Genomic DNA, 11,235 nt, shown 5'->3' on the forward strand with positions numbered 1-11,235 from the left:
GGTTATATGCAAGCTCATTATGTTGTTTTTGTTATATTTCTTTACCTTTGCAATGATTTGTATGCAGGTTAGAGGCGGTCAGCTGTGGGGAACAGATATATACACAGATGATTCAGATCTTGTTGCTGGTATGTGGTCTTTATGGTTGGAAAGTTAGTCTTGGTTTATATGTCATAATTTGATCATACATGTGTATCCATGTTAATATTACAATGCTGCTTTCCAGTTCTTATGCATACAGGGTATTGCCGACCTACAGCGTCTCCTCCACCTTCTGCTATCCAGGAGTTGCGTGCTACAGTTCGCATACTACCTCCACAAGACTGTGAGTCTGTTTTTGGCTGGTCTTTTTGCATGCCAGAGCCATATTGTATCAATGTTTTGATATTAATTTAGATCCAAGTCATCCAATTATGCCACTCTTACTTTGAATACTGCATTGTAACGTTGGGTTGCATACTTCTATTCGTTTGCATAATTCCTTTTGTGCTAGTTGCAACAGTAGTTAGAATGGGATGGGATTATTAGATCACTGGATTGAGCTTATCATATTGCACGGTTTTTGGGAGCAATTGAGGATTGGCTTGAGATTTTTATAATTTAATTATTTTTTCCTTTTTATTATTAATAGTAAAAACTGCAAGAAATAAAAGAAGAAAAAAAGAAAAAAAAAGCTACGTTTGAATCTGATTCTGACATTTTTATTAGGTTACATTTCAACCTTGAGAAATAATGTTCGATCTCGTGCTTGGGGAGCTGCTATTGGTTGCAGCTATTGTGTTGAGCGCTGTTGCATTGTGAAGGTAATAAGAACTTGAAAGTCAATTAATCATCCTTTTCTGATATATATGAGCGTAAAGTTTTTCTTGTTTGAAGAAAGAAGTGTATCATAGTGCTTCATATAATTTTGATGATACTAAGTACACAATTATGGGCTTGATTTACTAATGCATTACTATGAACCGGAAATGTAGTGCATTGTAATGACACTATTCTTACACTGATGTTTCTTCCTAAATTTTTTTGTTTTCAGAAAGCGGGAGGAAGTATTGATCTTGAACCCTGTCTTACACATACTTCTACAGTGGAGCCTACTCTTGCTCCAGTTGTTGTTGAGCGTACGATGACTACAAGGGCTGCAGCTTCGGTACTGTCTGACTTCCTCTGTTTGCTGTTGCTTTTTTATTATACTTTGGTTCATATTTCCGGTCCTTTTTTCATACTGCATCTACTAAGTTAGTCCTTGAGACATAATGTAAGAAAATGATTTTGATATACACCTTTAGTCGGAGCTTCTTCCTCATGAATTTATGTCCCATTTCACTTGCTATTATCCACAGCATCAGTTAAGTTTGCATCTCTGAAACATATAACTTATAGTGGTTCGAAGATTTTCATCTTTGAAACACATACCTTTTTGGTTTTGTGGTGTCAGTGTAATTTCTTTTCTCATGAGGGATCAAAATGGAGGTACTTGTAAGCTTTGGAGGATGAAGAGAATATAGCATTTTCTGCTATGGAGATCTAATTGTGCCTCCCTTTTTCTTCTCTGCTTTTTGTTTGATTATAATAAGGTGGCACATTTGAATTGGTAATAGAAAGATAATATATTGAACAACTAATAGATATTACTCCAGAAGTCTGACCTAATGGATAGTTACTTCCAAAAGTGTGATGTATGAGTTTTGCATTATCGATGCACGCTAGAAATAAAGGTATAGTACCAAGGAAGTAAAAATGGACCTCATGAGACGGTGGTAGCACTGTGTTGGCTGTAAAATGGGTTCTTGGATAACCAATTACGGGTTAGCAGGAATGGTCAGGCACATGGTTTGCTCCAATGAGGTCTTTTGTTCGAACACCCTCAGGGCACATGCTTAGTGATGTGGTAGTGATTCCTGCCTCGTAAATGGTTTGGCAGACCCCAGTTTTGGGCCAGGTTGGCAGAGTTAGTTCGGGGGATTCTGGGTTAAAGGATTGTGAGAGAGTCGGATATTCAGCTCTTTGGCTTTGGTTGCTTAGGCTTTCAAAGATTATAGCTTCTCTTGTATCACGATGGACTGGATGATAGGAGTTTTTGTTTCTCTTTTGGTAATTTTTGTGGGTTTTCTGGTTTGGGCTTTTTCTGTATAATATATTGCTGTGTCTCTTTTGTGTGGAGATGTGGTCCAGTGTTTGTATTCTTTTGGTCAATAAAATATGTTTCCCTTCCCAAGAGAAATATAAAATAAAAGGACAACCTTGCCTCTTAACTTGCTTGACTGTATACAACGATGTTCATCCGTGTCCTGGATAAGACCTTAGTTCCATAGAAGAGAAATATTTTTCAACTAATATCCATAATCACCAGATGATTGTATATCAGGATGCCAATCTTGAATGCTTTCAAGAATCTTTTGGAGTAAATAGTAAAATTTCTGTCGCCTTAAGGAATTGTAATCGCACAAGTATGTTTAGGAAACCTCACTTTGTACCCATTTGGATTATATATGTGATAATAACAAATTTTGCCTAAAGGTCAAACATCATATGAATTTTGCTTTTCTGCTTGTGTTCTGGAAATGACACAATGGTATAGTTTCATAGGTAGCGGTTATGCATTTAATCTTTAGAACACCATATACTTGTGGGCCTTCAACCTATCATATTTTTTAACTTACAAAATGACTTCATTTTTCAGAATGCATTGCGACAGCAAAGATTTGTTCGAGAAGTTACAATACAGTACAACCTCTGCAATGAACCTTGGTAAACTAGAACTCTTATGTTTGGACCCTTAAGTTTAGTTGATGTTTTGAGTTGTGAACACTTTCCAGATTTCTTTCATAGAACTTATGTTTGTTGCCTTGGTGTGGAATGCATTCAGAATTACTCATTTGCTTGGACATTTGAATTTGATTTATGTATTAGCATGTGATCAATAAAGTTTCTTTTTCTAATTTTTATTTTCATTTATTCTCTTAGAACAGATTATTTAAACTGTGTATTTAAGTATTTGCAGTGGTATCTTGGTATATTCTGTCATTATCATTGCTGTTTTTCTGTATTTATGATCATATGCCAATTCCTGCATATATGTGGTTAGATTGGTGTGATTACTAATAAGATGCAGCTTATTAAGTTGGCCTGTGTAATATTCTGTCATTGGAAACTTCCCAACAGTCAAGTACCTTATAGATACAATGTTTCTGCTGTGTTGTGTTTCCTTATGTTCAGAGTTACTCCTTTCCATTAATAATTGTTGCACTTGCTTATGATCGTGCTTGCAAATATTCTCAGGATCAAGTATAGCATAAGTATTGTTGCTGACAAGGGTTTGAAGAAGACCCTATATACTTCTGCACGTTTAAAGAAGGGAGAAGTTCTCTATTTAGAAACGCATTCATGCAGGTATAAATGCTGATTTGGTCCTGATCTCTTTCATCATACATATGTATGAGTATTACATCTTTTATCTTGATCATGCTACATATCATACAAGATCCTGTACTTTGTAAAAGAGGGAATTTCAAGTTTCCTCGTTCCATTTCTTTCTTAACTAGAGAGCATCTCAGCAAGCTATTCAACTTCCTCTCATACTTTAATTTCAAGAGCGAACTTTACCGCTTCATAAAGCTGCAGCCTAACTCACCATTCAATACCAATTATTCGTTAGTCTTTTATATGTTCCAACCCAATCCCAGTGCACTGAAACTTTTGTTCGTAAAAGAGAAAAGGAGTGTGAAGAGTGAGACTATTGTCAATAATATTGATTGAATAGGGCCTTACACTAGATCGTCTAGAATGACAGCACCTGGTTGGTTATTTACACATAGTTGTCATTTTCTCATCTGCTGAGTTGTTGTCTGAAGGTATGAGCTCTGTTTTAATGGGGAGAAGATCATCAAAGCCAGTCAATTATCTCAGGTGCATGAAGGTGAGAATGAGAAGAATCAGAATCACACTTCAAATTCCACAAATGGTGAACGAAATGATTCTGAGAACACGGTAGTAGATGTATTTCGATGGTCTCGATGTAAAAAACCGCTTCCCCAGAAGGTCAAGCGGTCACTTGGGATCCCTCTTCCCCTTGAACATGTGGAGGTACTTCATATTGCTCTGTTTTGTTAGTTTTAAGCTTGTGCACTGCGTTCATCCAAAACAAAATTTCTCCATTTTGAAATTTGATAGAATAACGGGTTGCTACCTTAAGAACTTTAAGAAATATTTGAAGATGTTGAATTTAGTGTAAATCGCATTTCTAAACCATAGCCATCTTTTATCACTGTGTGACATGCATGCAGAAAATGTATTTAATGGCCGTGCACATAGTTTAAATAGAGACTCATTGTTAAAAATTCTGGAATTTCTTTTTCTTAGGTGTTGGAGGAAAATCTTGACTGGGAGGATGTGCAATGGTCACAGACTGGTGTTTGGATTGCTGGAAAAGAGTATTCACTTGCACGGGTGCATTTTCTGTCTGTAAATTAGCTGTGTTTTCTGTTTTTCTGGACTTGATTGTAGAACTATGTATCTTGATTTCTTTAGTTTTTATTTTTTTCTCTAGCCTGATTGGATGTATGGGTTTAGTATTCTGTTATATACTAAAGGATGAGGCTTAAATTATACATCATTTGATTATGGCAATATATCTATTAAGTTGTGAAAATTGGTTAGTGTATTGGTAGTGAACCACAGATGGAAGAGACTCGGAGAAAATAATGTGTTTCACGGGAATACAAAACTATCACATGTGGAGTTGTGGTCTCTGGAACTTCATTGAAGAATGTTTCAACAATTGTTGAGATTTGTGCATAGATTGTTGAAGGCTTGAAGCAAGGGCTGTTGAAAGGTTTCTGCTTGTAAACTGGAATTACAGGACATTGTCATCTCTGGGTTATTAAGCTCAATGTCTCAGAGGACATCATGTTGTTCCCGATATCAAATGTGTAAAATGGAACAAGATTCTCACAACCCCATCTCCAAATAAAATTCAAGCTCAATATACTTGGAATGATGCCTTGGTTAGAAGTACTTTCTTTCTCTGTGGAGGAAACAGATGCCTGCGGACTAGGATAGTGGTGTGTGTCGAGATTGCAGAAAGATGGGTTATCTTCTGTTAAATCTGCCCAGCCGAATACTTTTCCTGCCAGTTGTGGTTATTGGAAAAAGATTTGGCCCTTCCAAGCTTGGCGTGTATGACATAACCCTTCGGAATCTCAATTCTGTGTTTTGTGTGAAGCCGAGCAGGAGAGTACACTCCATTCATGTCGTAACTGCTCCTATACGAAGCAAGCTGACGATGTTTATTTTGATGCACAAGCTGACGATGTTGAGATTATAGATAGGTTTTGAGGAGCTACTGACTTGTTGTGGAGTGTGTGCAAAGAAAGTAATAATAGGGTGTTGTACCAGGCTTTGCTGAGTTTAGGGTACAAAATGTGACAACAGACTGCTAGGACATCTTGGAATCGTCCACCAGATGGAATTCTAAAGGCAAACTGTGATGGATCATTCCAACCTGAAACGAAATGCGGCGGCCTAGGTTTTGTCATCTCGGATTCATCTGGAACTTGGATAGCTGGAGCCGAGCATGCTGATGTCTTGGCTTGTCATGCTGCTTTGGAGTTTGTGAGAAGTCATAATATGATGCAATTGTTCTGTTCTGTTCTGTGTTAGTTACTAGACATTGAGATTTTGTTATCGGGTCTACTGAACTTCATAGATGGTCTGCGGCGATGAGCGACTAACTGTGTTCACCACCAATCACAAGCAGAGATTAGACCCTGCATTGTTGCGTCCTGGTCGAATGGACACTCCTCTTTGGTTCAGAACCTTAGCCTCTAACTATCTAGGCATTCATGAAAGTAGCCTTCATCACCTCTTGCCTGTTTTGTCTTTTTGTGAAATGGAAAGTGCAAATTACTAGTTAGTGGATTAGATTAGGCTTTAGCCCTTAACCCGCAACACACCAACCCGCGCTCACCCCTAAATTTTTGTGTATTAGAAATTACTAGTTATAGACTTGGCATTCAAGGATAATAATATGTCATGTGTCACATCATTTGGTATTCTAATTTTGTATAAAAATTGGTGTCTAGAGATGAAGGATGAACAGTTTGCATCTCCAACAGTGAACCATTTCATTCCGACAAGTTGGTCTATGAAAATATGTCAAATTCGTACAGTTTGCATCAATTTTAAGTTGATCTGGATTTGCTAAAGCCGATCATGTAAAATTTAGTTTCTCGTATCATTGATAGTTTGATTATCCATATCTCAGAAAGTCATCAATAGGAGTGATAGGAAATTGCCATGAAAATGTCTTCTTATTATGGCACGGGGACTCACTGACTCGATCATACAATTTACATTTCAAATCCGTGTATCTCTTACCTTTAGTTTGAATTACTGCCTGACTTTATGTACCACAAAAAACTCAAATGTGCACAAGAAATCAATTTCCTCCAGAAGATGAACCACAAGCCTTGTTGAATATCAATCTAAAATTCGGTGTCAAAACAACTCATCATGATCTTTGATACCATGGACCTTGCAAAAGGGATGTAGCTCAAGCTATACCTGTTACCAAAAAACCAAATTAGCCAAGGAAAATTAAAGAAGCAAGACAAACAGATGGAACACTAGTCTCAGTGTGATATGGCGTATTACTTTCATTTAAGCTTTCAATCAATCCACTCCACTTTCAATCTCTTGAAACTTCCATAGGTAGGACTACTGAATGAGAAGATATAAACCACAGTCTCATATTTTCCTATGAGAAAATCAGGGATTCTATTTCTTTTCTTTTAAGGGTGGAGAAACTTTAGCATGCTAGATGTGTAACAGGTGATATGGGGATAACTCGTGGTTATCTCAAGTGTCTTGTAACAAACTAGGGAAACTATGTACATGATGGAAGTGAACTGAAAAACTTCTGGTACAGCACACTCTCCCAAACTCCAACCTAGAATACACCAGCCAATGGTGGCGACCCTATGACTAGCCACAATGTGGTTTATGATAATGTTTCAAACTGAAGTTAAGAATAGAACAAGAAACTTATGAATCAGAAACTGATGACACTGTTCTGAAACTCCTATATCCTATGTATGTTTACACTTATTGTTCAATTCAGTAGAATAAACCCTTAAACCAAGAAACTTATTGTTGCTATTGACATACTTTTCACGATCTCATAAACCCAAATAATGGGTTAATACAGTATGTTGCCCTAAAACAAATCCTATATCTCCATTTTGTTTATTTATAAGACAAGATATCCACTATTCTGGAAATTAGCAAAGCTACAACTGAAGGAACTAGAAAAAATATAAAGCAAAGACAGTAGTAGATAGAATTTGAGAAAACTCTAAGAAGCTAAATAACTGTTGTACTCATATCACATACCAAATCAATGCACCAAATTCCAAAATTATTGCCAGAAGTGTCAATATTTTGTTACGAGCCTGCTCAATGAAAACAAGAAAAATAGTTAACATCAGAGAACCAAAATTATTACAAGGAAGATAATAATACCAAAAGATACCAAATAATTTAACTGTAAATGAGGGTGAAGCCAGTGAAACTTACATAGAGAGCACAAAACAATGCAATTATAATGCTCGCAAGGTATATGGCTGTTGCATAAATGCGAACAGGATCCAGCATCATTGAGAATTGCCGTTTAGGTCCAATGAGGAATGCTGTGCTGCCATACAAAAGGGTCTGACTTAACATCTAAAGTGAAAAGAGGTTATTGGAAACATAAGTCTTAGAGAATACGGACTAAAATAGACTACAACTTTTGACAAAAGAAAATAGAACTCTAAAAGAATAAAACCTCAAGAACCTGAAGGAGCAGGAACACGATACTGGTACATATTATGACAAAACATCAAGGTGACATTAGTTTGTTCTCTTATCTTTAGATATCATCCTATTACATGAATTGCATCAGGCACACTTGTTACCAGTTTTACTGCCCAATAACCAATTTGGTCCCAAGGTAAGGAATAACCAGTTATACCAAAAGACACGGTCAATACACCCAAAACCACTAGTGAGATACACGAAATGCTTGCAGAATCATCATTGGGACCATCATACTTGCCGACATCCATGGACTGATCCGATTAACCAACCAAAGTTAGTTTCAGTCATTAAGGTGTTCAAATTTTTCTTTTTTTTTTGGTACAACAAGGTGTTCATATTGACTGATATTATCTGTTACCTTCCCAAAACTTGCAACACAAATAAATAAATTTTAGAACCTTATGGAGCTTGTCCTTCATTCTAAACCATAACAACTACAAGTAACTGACAACTGACTCATGAGAAATGAGGTTCTCTACTTGCTTAGAAGAATTCCTACATAGCGTCCAATTTGCAAACAGCAATACCAAAACCCCAGCATTAATTAGATAGTGAAAAGAAACACTTTTGAAAGCAAAAATCCAGCCAAACAAGAATGCACAACTGCTTTTTTTTTTTTTTTTTTTGGTCTAACAGCATCTTGGATGTCAAGAGAAGCAGAGATGTACACAAACCTTCCAAGTGAAAGCAGATTTCCGAGCGTGAATGTAATTGCAAACTTGATTGGATGGAAGAAAACAAGCATCGACTGTCAGAAGAAAAGAAAAGAAGCCCGCACATCAGTACCAAAGAAGACTCCACCAATATCTATTCAAGTCAATTTTCATTTTTCACATAAACTAGCATTCTCATGGCATTTCAACCAACCCTGACACTGAAATTTGTCAAGATCCAGAAACAACACACACTGGAATAATACTTTGTTCTACTATGATCGAAATACCTTCCTAAGTAAAACTATACGGATACTGATTACAATGAAGTGAAATGTAACCTAATTTGAGATCCTAACTATTGATGCCTAGTTCTACACAGTAACTTAAGCAGTGTACCATAAATTTCAAGCCTCCAACACTAGAATTTCGATATGCACTAATAGATTTGCAAGCATATAAGAAATGAAGCAAACGAAACAAAGAAATGACTGAAAAAATATACCAGGAGTGTACAAGTCAATCCAGAAGCCAGGCAAACCGCGAAGCCATAAAACCTCTGTTGAATCAATCATCAGAAATTGAAAAGGAAAACAGGAAATGCAGGTAGATCTGAGCGACAAGGGAGTTGAATCGCAGGTTAGCTAGGTTACCTGTTTGGTGGACAAGGTGCAGTTGCGATTGAAGTCGTCGATGAAAGAATCCTGGTGCTGCAGACCGGAAGAAGAAGCGGCGGCGGATTCTTCGTCGTCATCGTCGACGTCCATTCCGACGAACAGCTTCATCTTGTCCAAGGCTTGTTTGGTATTGACCTTCTCAAAGGCCTGGTTCATCTTCACCTTCTCAAAGGCTTGGCTTATCTTCTCCATTTCTCTACTGCTCTGGATCACACAAATCAATCAAAGCTTGCAAGTTCTTGCTTACTCTCTACTTTGGCCTCCAACAACTTTCCTTATAATTCACCTTTTCGCTTTTTTACTCTCCTCCTCTCTTTACCGTGACTATCCTTTTCTACGGCTCTGGGGTAGGGTTGTAAGTGGTGCGAGCCGCTCGTGTTCAACTCGTATCCGGCTCGGTTTTTAGCATCTTGTATTCCGATGACTTTGTTAATAACCATGTCTCTAACTGGTGAAACAAGGGACTTTTCTACTATACATATGTGTATAGCATATATTAAGTCGTGAGCCGTCTGATCGTTTTGAATTTTAAATTGTTAAACGATCAGATGACTCACGTCTTGATATATGTCATACAAATGTGTATAGCAGCCGAACTCATTTTGTAGCCCTTAGTTATATAAGGTCCAAAGTTTTAGATATCTCGGTCGGTACATTGCCATATCTTTCACTGAGATTGACATAGTTCTTTCACTGAGATTGACATAGTCATGAAAAAAGCAACAACCTCCTCAAATGTACAAAAAAGTTAGTGTTTTGTACTCATATTCAGCAGAATTTGTGTCCATAATCCTCAATGCATGTCACATTGTCACTGGCCAAAAAAACATAAGATCAAAACCACTGTGGAGGGAAAATGAATGATTAAGATGACCAGTATCAATCTCAAGCACGATAAGTCCCAGTAAAGCCATCTTCTCCAATCAAAACAGTAAAACTAATATGAAACTATCAATGGTGCTCAGAAACTCAGGTATGGAGCCTCCACTGTTCCTTCCATTAAGCTCTAAAAAGAAAATGGCATAACTATGACAAATTTAACATTCCTAGATAACACAAGCACATGATTAAGTTAACATCCCTAGATAACTATGACAAAGAAAATGGCATATATACCAAAAGTATTCAAGGATAAATATTTGGTTTGGACTGGACACCTCTAAAGGATTCTCAGAGCAGGTGTCATTTTCCATGTTGTTTGTCTCACGTTTACGCTTGCCCTTGAATCGCAGACACAGGTTCAACGTACCTGAGAGAAAAGTAAGAAACAGTTACATGACAAAACAGTCGCACAAAATTTAGACAGAAGTTGAAATGGATAAATGCAGAAGAAGTAACATATGTTTGACAAGCAGCTTTTTCTCCATTCTTCTAATTCTTTGAAGGCAAAAGCTCCAAAACGCCCTCCGTATGAGTACGCCTACACGTCCGTTTAAACAATGTAAGTTCTTCTGACCTGGTAAAACCGGTTTTCACTAAGTCCACTCAAGGACAACAATGTAACTTCCGATCCAATTGGACTCTGATAATCAGTTTTCATCAAATTGATGAGGTGATGACGATGATTATTTGCATATGGAGGCAATGGGCTTCCACATCCTATGCTTGGTGTCAATCTGGCTTTGTGCCACAATACTACGCTATAGCACTCTTGTGTAATAACAAAGTTAATAAGATGAAGACGTGATCGGCTTCCGAAGTAATACTCGAGCATTTCCACACAAAAACAGTAATGCTCGATTTGTCGATCAAACTCTTTCAGCTCTTCCTTCCTCCGATCTCTAGCTCCAACAGTACGGCGTCTGATGGTTCTGAACCTCTCACACAGCAACGAGAACAAGGAGCTCATAGCTTCTTCGGAAGTAATGGGTCTGAAGGCCTCTCTGACGCGCCTCACTTTGAATCAACATCGATCGATCGAGTTCCTCTACCGCGTGTGGACCTAATCATCATCTTTGTTGACGAGCTGACCTCCGACCCCGAAATTGACTCCACCTCCGGCCTTGACGTGCACAGAGAGAGAGAGAGAGAGAGAGATATATATATATATA

General features: G+C 37.5%; 2 protein-coding genes across 3 annotated transcripts in view; one reads left to right on the forward strand and one right to left on the reverse strand.

Annotated features, from left to right (window-relative positions):
• LOC101291867 overlaps positions 1–4,611 on the forward strand; it is a 9,240-nt gene extending 4,629 nt beyond the window's left edge. Inside the window, exons 5-12 of the mRNA XM_004288597.1 lie at positions 68–128; positions 227–325; positions 709–803; positions 1,034–1,147; positions 2,681–2,748; positions 3,280–3,390; positions 3,852–4,083; positions 4,360–4,611. Coding sequence (XP_004288645.1) covers positions 68–128; positions 227–325; positions 709–803; positions 1,034–1,147; positions 2,681–2,748; positions 3,280–3,390; positions 3,852–4,083; positions 4,360–4,470 — 891 coding nt within the window. The 3' untranslated portion in view covers positions 4,471–4,611. The remainder of the gene's footprint in view (positions 1–67; positions 129–226; positions 326–708; positions 804–1,033; positions 1,148–2,680; positions 2,749–3,279; positions 3,391–3,851; positions 4,084–4,359) is intronic.
• Positions 4,612–6,211: 1,600 nt separating this feature from the next.
• On the reverse strand, positions 6,212–9,581 carry LOC101292160 (vesicle transport protein SFT2B-like). Of its 2 annotated transcripts, XM_004288598.1 has the most exons (6): positions 9,161–9,581; positions 9,013–9,066; positions 8,529–8,602; positions 7,573–7,690; positions 7,390–7,448; positions 6,212–6,561 (listed from the first exon to the last, which is right to left on the reverse strand). In XM_004288598.1, exons 1-6 carry the CDS (start codon positions 9,374–9,376, stop codon positions 6,483–6,485), a joined length of 600 nt encoding a protein of 199 aa, XP_004288646.1. In that variant the 5' UTR covers positions 9,377–9,581; the 3' UTR covers positions 6,212–6,482. The 2 variants fall into 2 exon arrangements, with proteins under 2 accessions (XP_004288646.1, XP_004288647.1); XM_004288599.1 differs by lacking the exon at positions 9,013–9,066.
• Positions 9,582–11,235: the final 1,654 nt, after the last annotated feature.

This window comes from Fragaria vesca, linkage group LG1, assembly GCF_000184155.1.
Source record: "Fragaria vesca subsp. vesca linkage group LG1, FraVesHawaii_1.0, whole genome shotgun sequence".
Lineage (NCBI taxonomy): Eukaryota > Viridiplantae > Streptophyta > Magnoliopsida > Rosales > Rosaceae > Fragaria > Fragaria vesca.

Coding starts and splice junctions, on each gene's coding strand:
- LOC101292160 (XM_004288598.1), bottom strand. CDS start 9,376: ATGGAGAAGATAAGCCAAGCCTTTGAGAAGGTGAAGATGAACCAGGCC. Junction 8,603..9,012: donor GATTGACTTGTACACTCCTG/GTATATTTTTTC, acceptor TTCTTCTGACAG/TCGATGCTTGTTTTCTTCCA. Junction 7,449..7,572: donor CATTGTTTTGTGCTCTCTAT/GTAAGTTTCACT, acceptor TTCATTGAGCAG/GCTCGTAACAAAATATTGAC.